General features: G+C 42.1%; 1 protein-coding gene across 5 annotated transcripts in view; it reads left to right on the top strand.

Annotated features, from left to right (window-relative positions):
• The window catches only part of magi1b (membrane associated guanylate kinase, WW and PDZ domain containing 1b), a 123,037-nt gene that overhangs the window by 68,140 nt on the left and 29,311 nt on the right, over positions 1 to 25,586 (top strand). For 4 of the 5 annotated variants that reach the window (XM_053315249.1, XM_053315248.1, XM_053315252.1 and 1 more), the window contains exons 4-12: positions 1,791 to 2,033; positions 5,957 to 6,182; positions 7,072 to 7,154; positions 7,889 to 7,924; positions 12,113 to 12,170; positions 13,177 to 13,307; positions 14,604 to 14,723; positions 17,446 to 17,631; positions 17,796 to 18,455. In XM_053315249.1, the coding sequence (XP_053171224.1) occupies positions 1,791 to 2,033; positions 5,957 to 6,182; positions 7,072 to 7,154; positions 7,889 to 7,924; positions 12,113 to 12,170; positions 13,177 to 13,307; positions 14,604 to 14,723; positions 17,446 to 17,631; positions 17,796 to 18,455 (1,743 nt within the window). The remainder of the gene's footprint in view (positions 1 to 1,790; positions 2,034 to 5,956; positions 6,183 to 7,071; positions 7,155 to 7,888; positions 7,925 to 12,112; positions 12,171 to 13,176; positions 13,308 to 14,603; positions 14,724 to 17,445; positions 17,632 to 17,795; positions 18,456 to 25,586) is intronic. The other variant, XM_053315250.1, reaches the window with a different exon arrangement.

Genomic DNA, 25,586 nt, shown 5'->3' with positions numbered 1-25,586 from the left:
TATTATTATTATGTTGAAAAAAATGGGGATGGGGTGGGTGGAAACCTAATGTTTTGGATGGAGACACCAGGAGATAGAAGATCAGTGGGAATAGATGGTCCGGAGGGAGATCTGATTCGGACAAGAAGGTTGCTCTTCAACAATGAGAATCCACTAACCAGGTTAAAAAAAATAAGAAAATGTTGCACATCTCAGATTTGCCAGTCAAGGATGACAAATGACTCACATTTCACTTGTTTATTTGGCTCTCATCACAATACCAAAATGCTTATGCGTTTCAGCATACTGTAGAGCCTTCTTCTTCAAAGCATTTGAAAATGAAATGTCTTCATATTTCTCTGAGGGAGATATTACCTGATAAAGAAGTTTTAATCGACCAACAATTTTTCATTGGACTATGAAAACTGTTTTCAACGTGTTAACCTCTAACACACCTGTTGATTTTCATTACACAACTCTGTAGACAAATAAACCCTTGCAGGCAGGTTGGATGTGCACATGGCTGTGTGGTTATTTTTACAACAGTCTGGTGCTGTTGGCATAAAGCTTTTTTTAAAAAGGAGCGTGGCCCTGCTTTTCCTGCTGTGCACGGACACCAAAATAGAGCCGTGCGAGTCACAGAGAAGCAAAACACCTGAATATTTTTATTATTTCATTTTAAGCCAACATGTTGCTATTATATCCTCTCATACAACCACTTCCCTTTCTTACTGTAAGCTCTGCAACTGTAAAGTTCAAACTATGATTCATCTGTGAGCAAGACTATTTACTGATCTTGAACAGGAAAATTGTGGTGTGTTTCGGTCCTTGAACACAATAATTAATTCAGAATGTTCAGACTGGTTTTGGCATTTCAAACGTATTTGGAAACTACTATTTTCCCATTTAAGTTATACTTTGCCAATTTGTATTTTGTCTGTAGTGTTGCCACCTACAGCAGAATATGTTATGCCGTTGCCTGTATATCTTGGATGCAGATGCACTTCTGTCTCATTAAGATGTTGGATTTATGTCCATCTTCAGATGGTACAGTCTCTTTAGGTCTGCCCGCTCTTACTTTGGATGAAAATGACTGAGTTTGTGTTTCTGCATGTTTTGCTCCCTCCCTTTTGTGTAGCACTGGCACTGGTGACCAACTTGGCTGCAGAAAGTTCCACACGTTTTTATGAACTACTTGAAAAAGTACTGCTCGTGTAAAGGGAACATTATGTTTTAATGTTTTAGTAAAAGAAATGATGGTGAGAATGATGTCATCCAACTGGAAGGCATATGTCAATGTCATGTCAGCATTTCTCAGAGAAGTTAAGTTCTAGGGAAGTGCAATGAATGAAAAGAGAAGCAATGTGGCAATAATGTATAAGTTGTGATACGTACTTAATATTTCCTGGCACTGTATGAATCACAGTGTATGAACTTGAACTCAAAATATCAATATAAGTGAAAAAATATGGAATATTTGTTTAGAAGTATCATTTCATTAAAAGAAAAAATCAATTGTTAATAAAAAGTGGTCTTGGTTGTGAACTTTATTTTAGACCAACAAGGAAGAAATGTAGTTTTACTTTCTACACATACACTTAAATTCCCTCACAGACAAAACTATGCCTCTTTATTTGCATACAAAGGCTGTGAGCACCCTCCACCCCCACCCAAACACACACACACACACACACACACAACCCTTTTACCCCTCCTATCTTGCCCTCCTACTAAAATGCCCTTCTTTTCTCTGTCTTTTTTTAATCCCCCCTCCCCCCCATCCCCTCCCTGCCTTCTTCTTCGTTGCCTAGGTAACTATTATGGGACGCCCAAGCCACCGGTGCAGCCCCCCGGTGGGAAAGTGATTAGCAATAGCAGCAGCGGCGGTGATGCCCCACTGCCAGACGGACTCAGCGGTAGCCTGCCGGGCTCGCAGCACTCCACACCCCGACGCTCCAAGTCCTACAATGACATGCACAATGCTGGAATAGGGCCTGGAGAGCAGCAGCAGGAGGACGACGAGGACCTCCCTGACATGAATAGTAGCTTTACAGGTATGTATGAGGGAGCAAGAGGAAAGGAAAGGCAACTTCTCATTTCGGTGGAAACCACTTTCTTGGAAGTTCTCTCAAGCAGCCGAGCCAGACTAAAGACTCATGTTTGAGGAAGAGGAGTAGTAAGTGGGCTGACATGTAATTCAACATGACACAAAGTTATAATATTAGAAAAAACAAGTTGGAAAGCAGAGTCTTTATTGGAAGCAGATGTCCGTTGTGGCTCACGAAAACCTGAAATCCTAGAAGGACAAATTTCTAAGTGCATCCTTGGTAAAAACGCTGCTTGTTTTTCATTCTGAATGTTTAACAAAACTCCATTGACATCGTGTTAACACTCGGCACTAAAATGAGTCTGGTGTGATTTGATCACAGTTGGACATCTCCAGAAACAACAATTGTCAATTAACTAGTTGTTCAACTGTGAGAAACTCTTGACGACTGATTAATTATTTCTGTCATTTATTAAGTACAAAAATGCCAAATATTTGATGACTGCAGTTTTTCAAATGTAAATGAAACAGACACTCCACAGCTTTTACTCATCAAGTTTAGTTTACTTTAATAAGAAACATTTTTCACCAGTAGTTTAATGTATTCTCTGTTTGTCAGTTAAGCTTTGCCAAAACTTAGAAAATAAGGGTTAGGGTTATGATAAATATGCTGCTTGGACATAGGGACCACACATTTTGGAGGGCCCGAGACAGCTCTGAATACTTAGGGTTGGGGTTAGGGTTGTGAATGCAAACCAAACACTTTAAACCGCATTGAAAACTGCAATGTGAATGTTAAATCTCCCAAACCCAGTGAATTGGATATACATTTTGAAGACTTTATGGTGAAATCTAAGAGTTTTTGTTCCACCACCTTGCAATTATTTATACTGTCACTTATCAACAGCTGTCATAAAGGCACTAGCAACACCTGTATGTTCTAGTCATGCTTCTTTTATTTGGTGTGGACGCCTTTAAAACAAACAGACCTGAATTGAACGAGACCATGGGCAGCTGCTCGCACACAGCCATCCTCGACAGCAGCCCGAGAACATGCCGCGGTCTGTTTAGTTTGGAGTGTAACACCAGAATGCCATTCCTCCTTCACGCAGCTCTGTTTGGGAGGAGAGAGGGAAAAAGAAGAATCTGAAGCGGTGATGGATAAAGTGGGAGGGGAGGGGTAAGTGGCAGGAAATGAAGGAGAAAGAGGGGAGTGGTTGGGAAGGCGTAAAGAGGGGGGCAATTCTGAAAAGGATTGCACAGAGAGAGAGAAAGAGAAGGAAAAAGGAGGTTTGCATTCTGTGGAAGAGGATGAGCTGAGAAAATGAAGAAGTAGGAGAAAGAGCACAAAGGAAGTGAAGAGAGAGCAACACACAGAGAGAAAGAGAGAGAGAGAGAGAGAGAGAGAGAGAGAGAGCACTTTGGTGTGGTGAGGGGCTGCAGAACACAAGAGCTCCTTTGATTGGTGAGTAAGGGATCTCTGGGTTTGACTACATCTGCCTGTATCTATGCATCCAAAAATGTAAAATAGTGCCATCTGGCTGTGAGCAGTAGATAGTGGATGACTGAGCAAACCTCCATATTTGAAATGATTCTTAATGATGTCATTAGTACCTGGTGGGTCATTAGTGTTTGTGTGAGTGATTGTAAGCAGGGCTCTGACATCATCGCTGGTTCGATAAAGGAGCTCCGTCCCTGATGATTTTCTCTGATGAATTCTCTTACTTGCTGCTCTCATTTTTTGTGGATATTCCCTCTGTGTGTTAGTGGGTCACTAGGCATTGAAAGGAGGTTGACTCAGCCCTTAAGCTGTTACTACCGTGTGTTTTGAGAAGGTGGAACCAAAAGTTGTTTATTTGCCTTCTGTGATTGTGTGAACTTGCGGGAGGGTGCCAGTCAAGTCCGCGTGTGAAAGTGAGATAACAGGAAGCCAGGTGATAGCACTTCATTGGCCCACGGTGCGAGGTGTGAACTGCCCACTCAGCTGTCTGCATTTAAGTACATGTGTAGCTTTAGGAAGTGGTTCGGCTTGTCGGATAATCAGATACTACACTGCACAGTGCTGCGTCCACAAGATTTAGTCAAAAACCAGATGTGTAAAACTTTGGGAAGTTCTCGAGTTGAGTCGTAAAAAAAAAAAAAATGGGGGCTTTGATTGGCAAGACACAGATGTCTCAAAAATTTTAACTACTCTAGTCTTGGAAGTATTTGGATTGGAAGTATTGGGCTCAGAAATCCATTTTTACCCATTTCTCATTTTTTCCATCATACTTCACAAGCTGTCACATCAGTAACCTGATTAAATCCTGTGATGTTTATAGTGCAGTTATGTGTCTTTTTTCACTTATGGTGTTTTCACACCTGTAGTTTATTTGCTTTGGTTCAAATCAACAGATGAGTGGCTGTTTTGTTTCACACTCTAAAAATGTAAGCTCAGTTATGTCAACAAAAGCCATGTGGAAGCTGTCACCTCGTTCATTGGTCAGAAATCTCATGTGGTTAGCAGGCAGAGAAAGGACTTTGTTTTTCAGAAGCAGCAGTTAGTTAGGCTACAGCATTTATAAATGACTTGATTTTCCTTCTCACCTCTGTAAAACACAAAATAATATTACTGTATAAATTGTAGCACTCAGGGATACAAAGTTGTACTTGCTCCACCAGAGATGCACAAATCCCATATTAATATTGAATATCAGACCCTGTATAGACTAAATAGCTAGATTGGGTATCGGATAATGGGCTTGCTTATTTTGAATGCTGTTCAAAGCTGCTAATGGTGCACAATTATTTACACCCCCCCCCCCCCCCCATATAATTATTAGGTTTTCTTATTAACAACAATAATAACAAAACAGACATAAGAGCAATATGAGCAAAGACAATAAACAACACAACAACAAATGGAAAAGAAAAAACACAGCTCAGATCAACAAAAATCTATATATTGGAGTCCATAGGAAACAATCCACATCCAACCACAGTTCAGATTCATGAGATTCCATACCAAATTATGGAGGAAGAGTCTGGTCCAAGATAGTTCAAATAACATAATAATAATAAGTCAAACCTGATGCATTCAGTCTCTTCCACATGGTGAGGTATACAGTTTATTAATTTAACAATGGTATCAGATCAGTATCGGGTATCAGCTGATAGGCAAAGCCCAAGTATTAGTATCGTTATCAAGACTGGAAAAGTAGGATCGGTGTCAGCAGTAAAGTGTACTACTGTTATTATTTAAATAAAAAGAATCCCTCTCTCCCTCCGCACGTCCATAGGCTTGAAACACAGCAGTGGATACTTATTCTTATTATTCATACCCTTATTTAAGAGAAAGATGGTACCTAAATGCTAAATCAAGTGTTTTCTAAATGGTTTATCTGCCGTTTGTGACACTGATAATCAGGTCCAGTCCTTTTGGATCATGTACCAAACAAAAATATGTTAGCACAATGTTACATTTGAACACACTTCAAGTCAACGTCTAGAGAACAATCTGCTGCTTCACCTTATGTAAAGATGTACTGAAGAGGAGAAGGGAGTGTAATATACAGCTTGCTACAGGAGCTGATTTAATCCAGAAAATGGGCAATGCTTCCTGCAGTTGGGTTGGATCTAGGTCGGATCATTTTCATACCATAAACAAACTGTGCCAGAGTTTGTTTGTAACCGAACTAAACAAGGCAGGTGTGAATGTGCCCTAAAAATAGACTCAGATTAGCCAGGGAACTATGCATGCAGTGGAAACATCAGCTGTTGTTTCTGAGAAAGACATCTTTAGTCGATCATGTTTTGAGGCTCCTCTCAAAAATTGCCTCCTCTTTTAAATTGTTTTCATAACCATTTTTTGTTTTCTTGTTTCTGAAAGTGTTACCAGCCTCATGTCAGCAGAATAACCCTAACATCTCACCACATCTGCCTTCCATCCAGGAGACTCCAGTGAATTAGACGAGATTCATCACTCGGTGCGACCCTTCGCCCCTCGCCAGAGTGAACCGTCCTACCCTGGGACAACCCCCTCACCACCGTCCACCACGGAGAGCACACAGCAGTCACACCCTCACCTGAGCCATCCTCCCCCTGAGGACCCATTGGGACCTCTGCCTGACAACTGGGAGATGGCCTACACCGAGAACGGAGAGGTCTACTTCATAGAGTAAGTATGCACAGGATGTCATTGTTCACTTTTTCTTTAGTATGAGTTGTTAGTTTCTAGAGTTTCAGTTCAGAATAGGACATCAACGATAAAACCAATGCAAAGTCTCTCTAGCCTGTCTCACACACCTGTTATCTGTATTTTGTAGTTGATCCATGTTTTCTAATTGTATGATATTTGTCATTGAGGATAATGATCGAAATATTTACAGTGTTGAATTTTGACATATTTCATGGAGCATAAACCAAGCACACATTTACTTTCTCCAGGACCTGACACACACATGCAGCTTCTATACTTTCAAGCTTATAATAATAATCAAGCATTTCTATTTATAGGTGCCTTTCAAAGCACTCACGGACACCTTACAAGACACTCATAAAAAACAACAGTGCATCAAACATCATAAAATCGGCAAATATTGAAGTGGAAGAGTACAATAGATAAACATTACATAGTCAGTGTGAGACACAATATACCAATTGTATTTTCAGGCAGGATTTAAAGGTGGAGACAGAGTCAGAAGTGTGAATGTCTGGTGGGAGGGACATCCAAAGCAGAGGAAAGATCAGATGAAGGCTCTTGACCCCATGGTAGTTAAGTTGGCAGATGGGGCAGAGTGAATATGTTATAAGTTAAGATATTCACTTGAAATCAATTATATTAAGTCAGCATAATATAAAAGTCTCTACCATGACTCAACATCTCTAATTTGACTGAATTTTCTTGCTCTCCTCTTCATGATAAGCCACTAGATTAAAATAAATTTAAATTAGTACTTTCCCTTTATAAATACTTCTATCTACATTCCAGATGTGAAGAAATCTGATTATGTTCCTCCAGTTTTCTTTTTAATCACCTTCAGCTAATTTTTATGTGTTCTGTTCAGCCACAATACAAAGACCACCTCTTGGATAGACCCTCGGTGCCTGGACAAGCCTCAGAAACCCCTGGAAGAATGTGAAGATGATGGTAAGTCCACGTGTGTGTGCATCACTGAGTTGGTTAGGTCAGGTTAAAAAATACCTAATAGCTTTCTTTCTTGACTCATTTCATGGTGATATGTTGTGTGCTTGTGCCAAAGTCGTGGTTCCCATCAGTAGCCCTTAGGTGTCAGTGTTGGGTCACACAAAAAAATGGCAGGGCTTGCGTGCGTTCTTTCAGCTGTTCATCATAATTGAATTCCAAGGAATTGTCTGCATCATTTGCATCATTTAGCTCAAATTAGTAATGCCTTCCTCCACACTGCTCACACATGGTTTTAACCACAAATACTTGCATGCAGTCACACACAAACACACAATGCACAGCGTTATTGCATGGAGTAATATCATTCATGCAGCCGTTTAGTTTCCTCTGGTAAATTGCATAAACATTCACACACTGAAAAGTGATGAATGTTGTAATTACCAGTTTAATGATTTTGGTTGAAAGAAATTTTTACCACAACTCTAATCCATTGCTGTCTCAGAACACACACAGAGACACACAGGGGGAACTACGGCTTGTGATTTTTTTATAAACATGATTTTTATGTGAGGCTGGGGCTCTGGTTTTGATTAACTCTTGCCCCCCTGTGGCCAGATGTGGTTATTACATTTGACTGATTCACAGATTCATTTCTCTCTCTCTCTCTCTCTGCCCCTGTTTTCTCTTTCCTTTTAACAACAATCCTGTGGTTTTGTGCCATCCAACCCGCTGAGTAGAAGGGGTCCATACAGAGGAGCTGGACAATGACTTAGGTATGTTCATCTTTAACACCACTCAGTGTCCGTCAGTCCATCCACAGTCTGTCGATACTGCTCTCACCATGTCATCACATTACCAGTGTCACCTTGGTTCTGCACACAACTGATTCATTGTTGCAATTAAAAAAGTTTTAGCTGAGTTTAAAAGGTGTGAAATGGGTAAGTGAAGATAATGGAGTCACCACCGTTAAAAATGCGCATCTACATAATCGTATGCACAACTCTGACACCAACAATAACTCCACCAGCAGCGGCTCATGCAGTCATTTGACAGTTGGTGAGCGAGGACTATGACAATGACTCTCTAATTATCTAAAAATGAGATATTACGTTGTTCTACTAGAGACTCGACCTTTATCTAACCTACCCCTCTGTGCGTGGCTTTGATTTTTTGACAAACACGCACTGTATGTGATTAAAAGTCTAGCCATGAACATAGCTGTCAACCTACGGCATGCCACCAGACACACCAAACACTCGCAAATCAGCAGGCCGTCATTTCGTACATAAGAGACGGGGCTGATCCGAGGAAGATTGTTACAATGATGATTTCCTAATGGGTGTCTGTCGAAGCCAGACAGCAACAGGCCTTTTTTTTCCCCGAGCCCCATCAGCACACTAACTAGCCTATCAGACACAGCAGCGCGGCCACTTGTGCCGGGATAAATGGTGTCTGGAGACTGCGCCCTGCACCTTTATGCACTGGTAATGAATGATGTCATTCTATTACATGAAATATGAGACAAGTGATTATACGAGTCCTTTGTGATGATCCTTTGTGATGAACATGACCTGGAAGTACATTGAAAAACAAGGACAAAAAGGGAATTGTAGATTAAATACACACTATTTCTATTGTGCTCTCATAGGATTAGGAATCATACTAACACAGTTTAGGTTTTGTTGGGTGAAAATCTACATATTGGAAATGTAAAACGCAACTTTGCTTTTGCATTAGTTGTAAAATTGGATTTAAAAGGTTTTCTTTAGCCCAAGAGTCAAAGAATTTCATGAAATGCTATTTAAATTAACAGTTCAGAATCAGGTATAAAAAGCTGCATTAAATAAATGTAAGGTGAAAGGAGTTGACTGCAGAGAAATGTCACTATAGGCATCTTTAGTCTCTTTTAACTCATTAACAACAACATAAAGAGAGAAAGAAAGAACACCATATGAAAAAAAAGACATTGAGGCACTAGGAAGAGGAACCTTCAGTCTTGTTAGCAGCTCCCACTGTTAAGCATCTTAAACAGCTGCCATGTTCTAATCATCAGATCAGACGAGTCCCCTGTCTATAAGACAGCTCCCCTCAGGATGAACATGTTCAATAACTATCGATCAGCACAATCCAATATAGGCGGGCAAACAAACGCAATTAACTTGAGTTCTCTGAGGATGAGCAGTCCCAGGCATTTTATAAACGCCAGCAGCTCACACACACACACACACACACACACACACACACACACACACACACACACACTCCTGCTTACTCAAGAGAAATCAGTCACAGCACTGTATCAACAGATGCATGCAAATAGTTAAACATGTAATTCATCATGCTTGACTTGATGTAATAGACGGCGGGAGGAAAGCATCGTTTGATTCCTTCATTTAAATGTACACAGTTTTGTTAAGATGGTTGCTTCACCAAACGTCAGCTCTCTCTCTCTCTCACACACACACACACACACAGGTGCTCCTCCAGGAGCGAAACTAGCACAGTGTGAAATCAAGTGGGTGATTAAAATTTTGCGCGAGGCATAACCGCATTCCATTTAACGTTCCAGTTCAAAACATCTGAATGGTAATTCACTGTGCCCGCTTTTGTGGCCTCACTCTGTTCAACATCTCTGACGTCATGACCTTGCATTCCTCTTCAGCTGTATGTTTTTGGTATTGGCTGCACTTAGCAGGTGTAGAAAATATGCAATAATAGTAACTTTAAGTGTTTTACAAGCATTAAAATTGGCGAGTGATTGCAGGTTCCTCTTCGCATTGCTCTGACTCACTTTCTCTTCCATGTCCTAGCTGTCTGCTCTGTTATGGCGTTCCTCATGTACACACAAATTAAACATTAACATCCAACTTTTTCTAGCATCTGCTGCTGACTCCACTCCAACCAAGAGCCCTCCTCATTAGAAGGCAGAGGTGGGCTCTCCAAGTTGGATGATTGTAATTGCCATTTACTCGCACATAGGCCAAGGCATAATTGGCTGAGGGTAAAAATATGTAAAACTGATACATCACAGGAGAGTATTATTGGACAATCTGTGTTTGTAGCCAATTAGAAGGCTCTGACATTATCTATGTGGAGGCCAGCCAATAATGAGTGCTGCTATAATCAGACTATAGAACTGAATCAAATGGCTCTGCTGGAGATAATGGCATCTCTCTTTATGGCGAACACTGTCGGAATACAGCGAGAATGCCCCCATCGGGCAATCACACTTTGCTGAAGTGGGCCCAGCCATCTTTACGTCTCTTCCTAATCAGTGTTGATTACGGTGGATTTCTTTTCAGCGGCGGGTTAGATTTCTGTGAAAGTCTGAAAGACATGCGTGCTGGCATCGCTGTAAGTAAGCAGCTGCTTTTAATGCCACCCTGTCGAATGAGGTGAAATTTTTCAAGGCGGTCATGGGTGCAATCTTTCGTCGTCAAAGCAGGAACCGACACAGGCGAATTCACACAAAACCACTGTGACTTTAAGTATCAGTGAAAAGTTTGAACACACTTTCTCATTCAAGTGAGTGGGGCTTGTGCTGTAAATAAGAAAATGAAGGACACAAACCTGATCACATTTCATTAAACTAATCGCCAAATTATTGGTTTGAATGCTGGAAAGTATTCAAGTTTTTCAGTTATGAGAAGCTATACTTTCATGTTAAGCTCTATTAAATGACCACTCTTACCCAGGACTAAGCAGGTGGTGGATTTTTAGCTCATGTGACTGTGCATTCACTTGCAGTAGGAAATCTCAGCATTCAAATCACAGATCTTTAAACAATACATTGATTTTAATACACTATAGGACTGCTGGTGATTCACAGTGGAAAGAAATCAGCTAAATTGTGCAGTTTGATACATACAGACACACAAAAAATAAAAGTGCTTATAGTTCAACTCTTGTCAAAGTTTAAACCTCAGCTGATGTTTTATCTTTATTCCAGCAAAGACAATTAAAGGAAACTCAGCTCCTTCTCGGGACACTTAAGCTCATTTAAGTCCTCGCTCCAAAACTCTTATTTCTTTCATTGCTTACTCAGTATTTTACATCCTTCATTTGTTTTCCACTTTCTTAAACTATTCATACTGCTTCAGCTGTGATTTCTTTTTTTTCTTCATGCATTTTCAACTCTTATCTACAGATTCACGCTCCATTCAAACCTTAAAATGTTCCACATCTTTCATACATTAGGAGTTTTATTCAACCTTTAAATTCCATTCAAGCTTTTTGAAAATATTCAACACAACTGATTGAAATTTTTTTGTATTTGACCCCGCATATTTTTCCACTTTCTCGCAACTCGTTCGTACTCCTTCAGCTGCTTCTTCATCCAAATTAAAGCCAGCAATCCAGTTAAGTGTCAGCCTTTCAACAGCTACAATGTAATTTCTTCAGAAATTGCATTTTCTACTTTAGGGATGTGCTTCTTTATTATCATCTTTGGACTATTTGTCATTGGTGTGAGAAAAGGGAACTAAAGAAAGAGCCTTTTCGCTACACCACTAATCCAGATTTTTTTTTTCTCATGGTGGTTTCAAAGTCTAAATCATCCCTCTCTGCCTCACCTACTTTCCTCCTTCTAACATTCACCTGTCCTCCCTGCCCTCCCTCTCTCTCTCTCTCTCTGACCCCTTTCCCCTTCCTCCTTTCATCTCTCCCTCCCTCCATTCACTCATCCATTTCTGCCCAAGGGGGTCTTGCTCTGTTCTTATCTGATGTGTGGAAATGTCAGCGCTGTGAGGGGACAGGGGGGACAGCCAGGCGGCATGTGAAGCTGTTGAGTCACTCTGGCCCTGGAGACCGACTGACAGACACACACACACAAAGCAGAGGCGAAAGGTCTCTGCTGGCCTTACCTCTAATGGCTCAATACATGCCCGCCAGCAACTTAACGCTGTTGAAGTTTTTCCTCTTTCCCTTCTGTCTCACTGTCTCCTTTTTTTTTTCTCTTTTAGAGCTTCCTCCAGGATGGGAAAAAATAGATGATCCAGTGTATGGGGTCTACTATGTTGAGTAAGTGACGCACAGTAGAGTTTGTAAAGGTACCCAGCATCACACAATGACACTCAGTATGCAAATACACACGCTTGACGCTGCACAAAGGCATGCAGAAAGAAGAAAATGAATCATCTGGGCTTTTTCCTATTGCACATAAATAGAAATGCATTCACACTTTAATTCCAACAGGAGCAACTTTTGACCTCACTGTAAAGCGGAGCGGCTTTAATGTATGTACAGTTCTGCTGTAAGATGTTATTAAATACAACGCAGCCTGATTTCACTTGGGCTATTTTGGTCCTTTGTGTACTGGAGAATGTAGGCCATCATTTTGTTTGTGTCGTCGTCATTTGGGAAAAACATGCTAGTAGCGTGTTTGTGTTTATGTGTGTGCGCGCGCACGTGCGTGCATCTCATCTTGTGCGAGGCCCCTGGGCCTCAGCATTAATACGAATATGTTTCATGTGTTTTTGATGCTGTTCAAAGCAGCACCTGGGGGCTCAAGGCCGTGGCATTGCTATTTTTTCCCCGTCTTATGTCTCTGCAATATTTTATCTATACATTAATCGCTGTTTCCTTCATATCTCATTGCTGGTAGGTTAGTAGGAAACCTCCCAGGTTCTCCTAACATGTGCTCTGTGAATTAAGCTGTCATCAAAATGTGATTTATTAGATGTGATCAGTGTGTCATGTTCCTCTCAATCATGTATAGAAGGATGTGCATGTGTGTTGTGTTACTGTGTATTAATCAAAGCTTGTCGCCATGTCTCCCCTCCCTCTCTTGACCCTATCTTTCTCTTCTATTACCTCATCTCCTCCTCTGTGTCTTGTCTTCCATCCCTCCGCTCCACTTCCCTGCTTATATTTACCTACTGTCCCACATCCCATTTGCTATTCTTATTTCCAATTTGTTTTCTATTATTCATTCCTCCTCGTCCTTTTTTTTTTTTAATATATTCTTTTTTTTTATTGCTCGTTCCTCCACCTGCATCCAATCACGTCTCCTCCCACCCTCCCAAAGTCATATCAACAGGAAGACCCAGTATGAGAATCCAGTGCTGGAGGCTAAGAGGCGCAGGCAGCTGGAGCAGCAGCCTCAGCAGCCTCAGCCCCAAAGCCAGCAGCCACCTGAAGGTGAGCGCTACATCCGAGGTTCGTTCACAAGCCCCCTCCAAGGGCGTCATTTCCTTTCTTTCTATTCATGTGCGTGACTGAGCTGTCTTCATTCCTGTCTCTTATTAAGTGTGCGTGAATGATTGTGTTTGTCTTTATACCAATTATGGCTACAAAACTACTTTGCTGTTGCCTGCTACTGCTTTATGATTTGCTAAGTGACCTTCCATAAAGGCATAACTATTATTTGCGGTTGCACCATGCAGCCTTTTTGAAGTTAATTTATGTTTTCTACATTGCCTTCGGACACTTGTTTGAAGCAATAAACTTTTAAAAGCTTCTATTTCAAGGAGAAAACAGGTAAGTTTTGACTGTTAATGATCTGGCTGCTGCACAGTATCTGTCCTAGTTTATGTCACTAAGTACTACTATTAATGACACTAATGAAGAAGCATTCTTCAAGAAGATTTCTTGGTTTAATTTGCACAGCTGCTAAACTTCTAATAAGTAACCTGACGTTGCTCTTGTTTCCCCCGTCTTCAACTTTATGCATCTGTGAAGCATCCCACAGAGAGATTAATTGTAAATGCGGGCCGGCCCACATGGGAACTCTCCTATCGCGCTCCACCTTCTGCTCATTCAGCAGAAATCATTCGATTCTACTTGATTACCTGCTGACTTTTCTCCCGTCTGGAAGCTCAATCTCTCTTTCAAAAACTCGATACGTTCAAGCCGAGCTTTTACCACTTTTTTTCACTTTCGCATTGATTCTATCACTGTTAAGAATATTAATGAGGGTTGTAATCTGACCTGTGCCTTGATGCCGCAACAAGGTGATTAATCAACGTTGGTAACCATTATGAAGAAATGGGTCGAGCTATTTTCACCCCACGAAACCATTAACCGTTAAAAGCTACATGAAGTTTGTTTGACTTGTTTAACCTGGGTATACACATTTTCCCGGTGTCTGCTCAGCAGGGAGACGTGTAAGTGTAGTGTAGGTAAGGTCTTCCATTTTCTCTTGAAAGTTTTTGAACCACTTTCCGTCACTTTCTCTGTGGGAAGTTTTTGTAACTATATAATCGGCAGATGCCATACCAGGAACTGTGCCATTTTCACAGAGAAATTTCAGCTCTTCTCCTTTTTCTATCTTCGAAAAAAGCAAACTGGCTTTTTACACACACACACGCACACATACACATACACACATACACACATACACACACAGCACAGATGACAGTCTTCTCCCAGAGCCCTTAGCCCTGGTTTCATCCACAAGTCGCTGTGCACCTGTTTAGACCCCATCTAGAGATCATGTACCTCTTGCTGTTGCAGAATGGATCGAGGACTCGGCGTTGGCAGGGGCCCCACTGGCCAACTATGCTGCCAACCACCAGGAGACCTACAGGGACCCTCAGACAGGACCCCCAGTGCCCAACGCGATGGGACAAAAGCGTAAGTTCTCATCTCTGCAAACTACAGTGTAAAGCCTCATGAAAGCAGGGTTACTCATTACGTTTGTGCTTTAGGCTGTGTTACCCACAGCGACTTGTTACCAGTTAAACAGAACTCAGCTCTTTCAGTGAGTTTTTTTTCCCCTGAGCTGGTGCCTCAGGCCATGTTTGAGTTTTAATGATAGAGGACCAGCTACGAATTGACACTGTACAGCTGCTCTCTGTATGAGTGTCATCATATAATCCTAATTAGCTCTTTTAATTTTTACAGTAGACTTCATTTATCCAAGAGAGTACATGAGGCAGTGTTGGGTTTTTTTTTTGAAAAGCAAACATGACTCTGCCAAGTGCAGCTTTAACTCCTATTGTAACTGTATTTACTGTGGTCACATGTTGATTCTCAGGGAACCTCCTGTTATGTTCTCTGAATCAAATAATAGCTCGATTTTACTCATCATTTAGCGCCACACACACACACACACACACACATACATACACACACCTACAGACACAGTGTCTAGCCGTGCCGTGTGTTTCGTTTTCCTGGTTGCCAGCTCCTTTTATACCAGCCTCCCACAAGAAGCTTGTCTAATTAGCACAACCACGGCAGAGAATTAACTGCCTCACCCTGTATTTTCCTCTTACTCTCTCTCCCGCTGCACCGTCGGACACATTTTTTTTTCCCTTTTTCCCTCATCGATTACTTTATTTTATGACTCACATTTGCCGTCTAGCTTTTGTCTCGTCTCCCACCACTCTGTGTTTTGGTTCTGTCCATATATCTGTCTTTTTCTATGTCTCTCATTCTGTCCCCCTCCCCTACCCCCCATGCCCCCTTCCTCCCACCCCTCTGAAACCTGCTATTCTGTACTGTCCTAGACCTTGACATTCCTCCAGAGAACGGCGTCATTTGAAATCTCTTTATCTAACTCCCCGCTTTCATGTTTTCTCCTGCTTCCTGGTCTGTTCTTACATCTCTGGATCCCTAGTGGATAAAGCTGCCATCTCAGTTCAGTTTTATTACATCTCTCCTGTTCTGAAAAATGCTTTTTCAAAGGCACGGCACACAAACACAGACACACACACACACACACACACTCAAACATTGCAAAACGCCACAAACACAAGGACACTAACTGATTCCAAGGGTAATGTATTTTTCATTGAATGCATAAGCTGTACCACTACCATAACCTGATGTTCTACTGCAGGTCACTCTGCTCATGTTGCTTTGTAGTCTCCTATCCTTATTGTACAATCTCTCTGCCTCCTTCTCTTTATTCACTGACATATTTTCCTTCACCTTCTCAACATGTTCCTATTCAGTTGTGTTGAAGTATGCAAAAAGATCTGTGTGAAGTAATTTTCTGTTACATTTTGACTTCTAATAGACAATTAGAGCCCAGCGTGTCCCTGTGTTCAACTGTTGTTGTCAATTTCTGAAATTCTCAACAGTTAAGACAGCAAGTAATATAATAATGCAGAGGAAGAATGGAGGACTGAGTAATTAGACTGCTATGTTTGAGCAGTTCTTACGAGTTAAGACCTTGAAAGAATTAGTTTCATGGAGATTTCAGAATAAATTGGACCTTAACAACTAATACTGGATGATAGAGATGTGTTGCTAGGAGAAAAGGTTTGACATGTAACTTTAACGCATTAAGGACGTCACTGACATTTTGATGTTATTCCACACACTTTTGGTGCTTCTCTGTGGGCCATTTAAACACATAAGCCTATCAAGACACAGAGTTAAATCTATATATTTTTAATCCAAAAGCTCTTTTCATCCTTTTTGGAGTATCGATGCCTTCACTGCTAGGTGGGGAAATCCCTTTTGATGAGTTCAAGAAGTTTATTATCATATGCATAGTAAAAAACATGGAGGTTCAGACAATGCAATGAAATTCTTACTTTACTGTTCTCTTTACACGCAACAGTAACGCATACACTCAACAATATATATAAATAATATATCAGAATTTTTTTTAAAGCAAAGAAGAATAAAATTAAGCTAATTTAAAAAAAGTGATTATGTTGTTGAACTAGGATCTTGGATTTTGATTCCACACCCTTTAAAGCAGGCTCGTCCAAACTATTCCATAAAGGGCCTGCAGGTTTTTGTTCCAACCAATGAAGAGCACACAATTCAACCAATCAACTGTCTGGAGACTTAAGATCAGCTGATGAAATGAGTCCAGCCTGGTGTGCTCCTGCTTGGTTGGGATGGAAACCTGCAGCCACATCATGGCCCTTTATCGAATAGTTTGGATAACCCTGCTTTAAAGTAATCAATGCTGTCAGTGTTTGATCTTTTACAAGCATTACAGTATTATATAGATTGTTTTTACCAGCCAATAATACTATAGATAATGAAATTGTCAATACACTTTTTCTACCATATGCAACCCTCACTTGTCTTATATATTCCTTCTTAACATATTTAATCTGTTTATTATAATCAGTCTTTTTTTTTAATCATTTTGTGCCATCAAACCAGAACATACCCACTGGGTGTTTACCCAACCATGGTCAACAGCCATTACACTCACTTGATGTAGTTGCACCGGTTAGGTTCTCGCAGTATCTCACAGTGTTTTCACACCAGTGAGCATGGGTCACTTTAGGTTACACTCACACAGAGCCTTAACTGTGTAATTTAGTTGGTGCTGTTCCTCTGGTGTACCATTCAAAGTTGAATCCTTCCGTGTTTGTGTGTTCAGGAGGGAAGCCTTTCTTTACTCGGAACCGATCGGAGCTGAAGGGGACTTTCATCAATACCAAGCTGAAAAAGAGTCGCCGGGGTTTCGGTTTCACTGTCGTGGGAGGCGACGAGCCAGACGAGTTCCTGCAGATCAAGAGTCTGGTCCTAGATGGTCCTGCCGCACTCGATGGCAAGATGGAGACAGGTTGGGCTCACTGGACTTATCAAAGTTTAAACAGAGCATTGCTGTAGATTAGTATTTTTTTTTTAATGCTGATTGTAGCAAGCAAGGAAGTGTGACTTATTTTCCCGGTGTTAAAACTTTATCAACAAAAGCAAACTAACTTCTCCTTTGTCTCTACTTCTCAGGTGATGTGATAGTGAGCGTCAATGACACGTGCGTGCTAGGTTACACACATGCCCAAGTTGTGAAGATCTTCCAGTCCATCCCAATCGGCTCCATGGTCAACTTGGAGCTGTGTCGTGGCTACCCGTTGCCCTTCGACCCCGATGACCCCAACACAAGCCTGGTTACCTCAGTGGCCATTCTTGACAACAAGGAGCCCATCATCGTCAACGGCCAGGAGGCCTCCAACAGCTACGACTCGCCGTCCAGCCACGGCAGTCATAGCAACACCAACGGCTCGACAAATGGCGGAGCTCCGCTGAACGGCCTCCCCCGACCTCACAGCCCCTCTGCGGAGGTGGCTTCCGACACCTCTTCCCAACACGGCTACCCCAGCGATGTGGTCACCCTGGCCTCATCCATCGCAACACAACCAGAGCTCATCACTGTACACATGGAGAAAGGAGACAAGGGCTTTGGCTTCACCATCGCCGACAGTCTCGGAGGTGGAGGGCAGAGAGTCAAGCAGATCGTGGACTACCCACGCTGCCGCGGCCTCAGGGAGGGTGACATCATCGTAGAGGTGAACAAGAGAAACGTACAGAGCATGTCTCACAACCAGGTGGTCGACCTGCTCAGCAAGTGTCCCAAAGGAAGCGAGGTCACCATGCTGGTGCAGAGAGGTGAGTGGAGGCTAATCCCTTCTTTCTATGTCAATGTATTTGTATAGTAACTGATGAGAACAGATGGAGATGAGGAAGATGGAGGAAATGGGTGTCAGGATACATGGCAGTTTTTGATTTATGTGCGCATATGTTGAAGAATTGCGAAACAAACAAACCTTTCCCAATGAATTTGCTTGATGTTGTTGACAAAATATAATAGGCTTCTGCCTTGCAGGCTGTTCCAACTCACACAGAGCTCTTTTTATTGACACACATATTTATTTATTCATGTAAATAGAGATTGGAAGCAAAAAAGAAAAAGAGATTGCAATGAAGGCAAGATAGAAGGATAATTATGGTAGGGAAGGAGAAAAGGGAGCCGCGGAGAAAATTGAAATAACATTTGACGGCGTGGCTGAGAGTGAAGTGAGAAAAAGAGTGAGGGAATGTTTACACTGAATGGCACTGACAGTCAGAACATTACGGCTGTCTTGAAATGGAAACGAGGCAGAGAGAAGAAAAAGTTAAAAGGGGAGACGGAGGAACCATGAAAAGAAGGGTAAACATGGCAGAGAATCTCAGAATGTGTTGGTGTTTCAGGTCAGAGAGTCTCAGTATTCTCGCTCTTTTTTTTTTTCTCTCACTCCGTCTTGAACTCTTTCTCTTGCTCTGCCCAGGTTCTTATTCACTTTCATTTTCTGTCTGCTGTGTTTGTTAGATGAGAGCATGTCTAGTTTATTTTGAGCTCAGTGTACTCCCATCTTAGAGCTAGATGCTTTAAAGATACCACCAAATGTGCTAGCAATGCTTTTACACACCCACTTTGGCTATCTGGCTACGGTTTGAGCCTGAAGTCGGTGACATTTCGCTGTTTACACACACTTTCAGTGATAGTTGGTCATTGTCAGTGCTGAGAAAACAGTGCACACGCCTGTTAATGTAGCAATTCAACATGCAACGGCCAGCTTTTGTCATGGCTTCTGATAATCACTGTTGAACAGATGCACTAAATGGAAACAAAGCAGCTGTGAATGGAGGATAAAACTGAAATGATTGAATTTCGGTAGTTTCCCTCCAATCCCCCTTAGACTCACAGACCACCAGAGCTCAAAAGGCACTGTGTGATACAAGTAATTGGACCATTTTCTCTGTCAGACTGTCCATAACTTGCTTTGGGGCTTATTAATTCAAGTAACTAAAAGGTTTGTGTGTGTGTGTGTGTGTGTGTGTGTGTGTGTGTGTGTGTGTGTGTGTGTGTGTGTGCGTGTTCGCGTATATGCACAGTTTATCTCCTCGGTAGGGTTAAGTGCCCAGAACTGTCAAGGGAAATTGGTCAGATGAAGGGCAGCCAAGTCGCATTGTAGTTTTGCATTGAGTCTCGTCTTTCTGTCTTTCTGTCTCTTTTTTTACTCCACAGCACACGTGTGACTCCGTCTCAATTTATTTTATCTCCTTTGTCTCTTTCACCATTCTGTCTCACTCTGTCTTTGCGTCTCTTCTCGACACACACGCTCTCGCACTCACACACACACACACACACACAGACCCAAAACGTTCCACTCCCCCTCACTGGCTTTTTTTCTAATGAGAAGCATTTCTTCATTGTTGCTAGTGTACACAAGCCCATAAATTGATACAGCCTCATCATGGGCACAGGCTTAATGGGCTGTCAATAAAACAGAGGGTGGTTTAGCGTGACTTCTGTAAGTACAGGCTACTGTTGAGAGCCAGACACACACAAGGATATGATTTGGATGGAAGGAACAACACTGAAATCAACACAAAGGTATGGATGAGGGGAAATCAATATGGAGCATTTTAATTGAACCTGTGCTACTGCAAATAAACACAGGGCACAAATATGAAAACCAATTTAACATATATGTGTATATATATATTAAAGCTGGGCCTGTCTGTCTGGTACTTCATCCAAATGAATAAAAGACCAATATGCTGCTCACTACACTTCTCCCATTTCCACATTAAAGTACCAATTACTTGCTACTGTATGTTTAACAAAGAACCTTTCTGATGAAAAGCCTGATGGCTCTAACATCACAACACAGCCAGTAATTAGTGAGCCCAAGTTAAACTGAAGTAGCGCAATGTGTTGACTGCTTATTTTATTCGTCCCCCACCGGGGCTGAGTATAGCACCTCCAGATGGTTTCTGTGCCAAAAAATGGTGAGGCACTGAAAGCTCAAAATGAACGCTTGGTCAGATGTTTAGCTCACTTTTAATCTCCTTAATTCTTTTCCACTGTATTTGATTGATTTATTGCGCAACGTCACATTTAGCTTCTTTCTGTTAAAGTGAAAAACAGGATTTTGTGGAAAAATATATTATTTCTCAAAGGCCGACCTATCCCACACCTGCACTTACTGTAGCTGCTTGAGAATTCTTTATTAGTTGCAGATATGAAGGCAGGGTAATGCAGCTTTATTTATATAGCACATTTCATAACCAGGGGCAACTCAATGTGCTTTACATAAAAACAAATATTTAACAGTAAGAATTGGAAGCATAAAAACATAGAAGGAAAAAACAAACAAACAATTATAGTAAAAATTGGAAACATTAGAACATAATAATTTAAAAAAGAGAACCCAATTATAATGAAACAAAGTACAGAAAAATAGAAAGAGAGAAAGAAAATAAAGAGCTAGACTAAAATAGAGCATAAAATGAACAACCAAACTGTTGTGATGATCTACAGCTGATTCAATGTGGGCAAATAAAATGTATTCCGACAGCCTATATGTTGCATTACAGGAAGTAATTAGTTAGAGAAAACTAACCCTGGTTCCATCAAAGCTTTACAGACATCAGTGTATTTCTTCCATCCACTGAATGAACAAACCTTTCCCATCCTTTAGATTTTCCCTGTTGAATCTATTTCTCACATGTCAATCCTCTGCTTACACTTCATGTAACATGTCATATGTGTTGCTACTGTAACATATACTGTTCACACACACACATGGCTAGTAGCACTCATGAGGAAATGAACTGAGGTTGTGGACACGATGCCTTAATTACTCTCCCTCTCACTGGTTTCTTACTCTAGCTCCCTCCACCTCCTCCACCACCAGCAGCAGCAGCAGCAACAGCAGCAGCAGCAAGGCACACTGGCCTCTAATTGGGGTCTTGATGTCAGTTTTGCTTATCACACACATGCATCTTTTTCTCTCATGTGCTGTCTTTTACTTCCATTCTCCTTCCATCCATCAGGAACCTCTTCTTCACTAAGCAAACATATACACACATACAAACGCTCATACACACACACTCTCTCACAGTCACGCATCCAATTATAGATTCGAGGCAGAAAAGACTCCGGTACAGTCTTAATTGGTGGAGATCCCCCCCCCCAACCCCCCTCCTCCGCCCCTGTTCCCCTTTCTGTTCTTATTCCCCGCTGCCAGTATGTAGATTCACACCCGCTGCTCGCCCACATACAGATGGGAGCCAATCCCCGAAGGATCAGCGCACGCAACAGTGTGTGCCCCCCCCCATCTCTCTCCCTCCCTCTCTCGCTCGTCTTTCTCACCATGTTCAAGCATGTGCACACGTCAAAGTGTGTGTGGGGAAATGTCGAAACCCGTGTCAACCACACTGTGCCGAATGTTGCGACTCACGGATCTCAGCGTGAATCTCATTTTTAGTACCTCGGAGGGGGTGGGGGGCTTTTTTTTGCAATTCATCGTCCTCGTCTGAGCAAGCTACATTAGCCGGGAATGATCTTTATTGACCCCTTTAGTCCAGTTAATGCATACAGAGGAGGAAGCAAGTACAGGTCAAGGTGTTAATGCTGTGAATATTTGACAGTGATTCACAGGTTAAACACACAAGACAGACGCTTCATGTTTTTTAAGATGCACCACCTAAACGCTCTTGGACATGATTTATTACTTTAATCAGGTCTTTGTTTCGTGATACATCGTTCTTTCATTTGTCTAATTACACCGCTCTAATGTGCTCATTTTCCCCTGCCTGTCTTCCCCTTCTGCCCCTGCTGATGCGCTGACATAATTCATTTTGGCCCCCGGTGTCTTGCCATAGCACAGACGCTAATTTCCTCTCCCCTGTTCTCTTTCAAAAAGGTGCAAATGTTACGAGGTCCGTCGGGATGCTTTCGACACACACCTGCTGCACAGGGCTTTTTGTCAGCGAAAACTTGCTTGGGCGTCGAATTCCTGAAGCACTGCCTCTTAATATCCCAGCAGCTTATGTCATTAGTCAGGTATAGAAAAATGAAAGCCATTTGTTTGAGCTGGGGTTTTTCTTTTTTTTTCCTTCACCTGTTTGTGAGCCCAAGCAGGTGCTGCAATGAATGCAAGGTAATTTGTGCTTGGCTGCAGCTACTGCTTGTAGCCATGTGGAGGGAGAGGGAATGGAGGGATAAGATAGCTGCAGTGGATGAAGAAGGGGGAGGAAGAGGAAGAGGGGGGCTAGATGGAAGGATGTCAGAGGATCAGAGAGATGATGAAGGAGCGGTGCAGAAACCCCCATGTTTTGCTCTCTCTCTCTTTCTCCACTTCGTGACTCATCAATCAACGATGACACATTAGTCCCCACTGGGCAATCAGGGCCTCACACTCCTCCCCTCTCTCTCTCTCTCTCTCTCTCTCTCTCTCTCCAAATGAGAGATGGACTCTCTCTCCCTCCTTCCCACGAAGCCAGCGGACGGACAAATGACAGGTTAAGGGAGCGACACAGACGAGAGGTGTAAAACTATTTTGCAAATGTCAGTGTATTTGATGAGCCCCTCTGCAGCACAGTTGTTTTCCCTTATCTCATTTTAGAGTAAACACTGAGCCAAATACCCAAAGACATGACTGAGACTTCAGATTATATGTATGGATGCTCGGGAAGCATTCATCAACAAACCATTCAAACCCATATAGGACCAGAGAGTGCATTTCCCTGCTGTGTGTGTGTGTGTTTCCCCGCATTGCCTCTAAGTGCAGTTTAAAAGAAATTTATATGCACCCTTCAAGACAGACAGGGGATTGAAATATGTGTTTTCTTTGTTTGTATTTTTTTGTTTTTTTTTGTCATGGATGTGTGGCTTAAAGAGGGCAGAAACACCAAGTGGATCATTGCCGTGCTAGATAGCTCTTATTGGCATAATGGCGGGAAAGTGCACCGGCAGCTTGTAAATGCCTCCTGTCAAAAAGCACTCCACGGATCAGTGTTCTTTGAGGACACGCACTGATAGACACAAACACAATTACATGAACTTACATAACCCACATAAACAAACGCAGAGTTACTGGCAAGCGCATTCGCAAGGCCCCGGTCTAATGTGGACAGTTTCGCACAGAGCCATTAGAAAGAGATAAACGTTGATGATGGGTCCCTGCATGGACCAAAGCAGGAAATCAATCCACTGTATGGGCAGGAAGTATCGCCGTATTTTCGCCCACTTTGCATTAAAAATTCTGCTGACTGCATGTTCCGATGGCACCCTAACGAACAGCATTGCAGTCCTGAAAATGCGATGATGTAGGTGGAGGGGCAGACACACAGCTCCAGCTTAGGAGCCCACGATTCACCTCGCTCATTTTCGGCTGCTGTGAATCACTGCTTGTTGCACAGGGACAAGGTGAACCCCCCTCCTCCTTCTCCTCCTCCTTCTTCTTCTCCTCCTCCTCCTCCTCCTCCTCCCTCACCCACCCACCCAACTCCAATCTCCCAGGTCTTCACACCTCTATGGCTATTGGGTGAATTGTAATTCTCCACCCTTGCACCATCTTTTGTTTCCATGACAATGCTCTGCAGATAATCTGCACTGGGGTCTCCTCTGGGTGGATGGCTGTGTGCATTTGTGGGAGGAGGGGATTTCACCCCTGTTTTTTAAAAGCCATGCAAGGCATAACACGGAGGAAAAACACATCCACGGTTCAAGGTTTAAGATAATGAAGCAAAACGGACTTCATTTCAAGAAAAATGAGACAAGAATATTCCAATCGTCTGTTTTTATTGGTACTTTGTGCTGACGGTTTTTGCTCTCTAAGATCTTTGCTATCCATTTATTCAAAGTGGAAGTCACCTCTGTTACATTTAATTCCATTGTTTACACTGACACACACACACACACACACACACACACACACACACACACACACACACACACACTAACAGATGAAGCTAAATAAAGCTGTACTCCGCAGGGCTGTCACATCCAGGCTGCTGTTATACACACACACACACACACACACACACATAGCTGATGTGAGCCTTTCACTCCTTCACTGTACAGCCAAAGCAGCTCACCACAACAACCGTTGCCCGGAGACCATCTGTCACTTCCCCACGGTCACCATGCACGGTCGCCACGGTGACAGATGGACCTGCCTGTTGGAAGCCATCACTCCTAGCTGAGGCCTACCAACACGTACACACACGCACTCACACTCACACACACACACACACACACTGTGGACAGACAGCATAATCTGCTTAGTAATGGCTTCCGTTTAGTGAGTGCCGTGCTGCCAGGTTGGCTGCAACACTTTTGATCTGTGGAAGAGAACTGTGCAACATGTACTCCTTGTCATCCTGTACAAAGTTCAGCCAACACATTATGACTCCAAACTATTGCTCCTCTGACAGCCATTTTTACTGTATTCATTTTTCATTTGAACAGATCCTAACTCACTGTATTCATGCTTTAATACAACATGTGTAATTGCATTTCTTCTCCCTCACCGTCTTACTAGTCTTTGCAAATAGAGTCCAACCAGAGTTTCATTTCACATGCATCCTAATGTAGGAATTTAACCATCTTAGGGGCAGCCACACAGAGGAAAACAAGTTGCGTTGGCTGCAATTCATCGAGTTATCCTTCAGGCGGTGAAACAAAGAGACTGTTACTCTGTCAAACTAAATAAAAAATCTCTCTACAGTACTCAAATATACTGTATACTTTATTATATGGCTCCACTGGAGTTCATAATAATCCGCTGATATATCATTAATCATAAAAAAACCCGACATCTCCGAACATATTTTGTGGCCGTAGGTTAAATACTCCCTCATTATTCACTGTAAAAAATTAATTTTTCTGCCACACATTTTAAAATATAGTAAGCAGAGTAGAACGAGCTGAGGGGTGGGGGTGAGTGGGGGGAGATTTCACAGTGG

Source organism: Scomber japonicus, chromosome 3 (assembly GCF_027409825.1).
Source record: "Scomber japonicus isolate fScoJap1 chromosome 3, fScoJap1.pri, whole genome shotgun sequence".
Lineage (NCBI taxonomy): Eukaryota > Metazoa > Chordata > Actinopteri > Scombriformes > Scombridae > Scomber > Scomber japonicus.
This window is presented reverse-complemented; position numbering and strand designations above follow the sequence as displayed.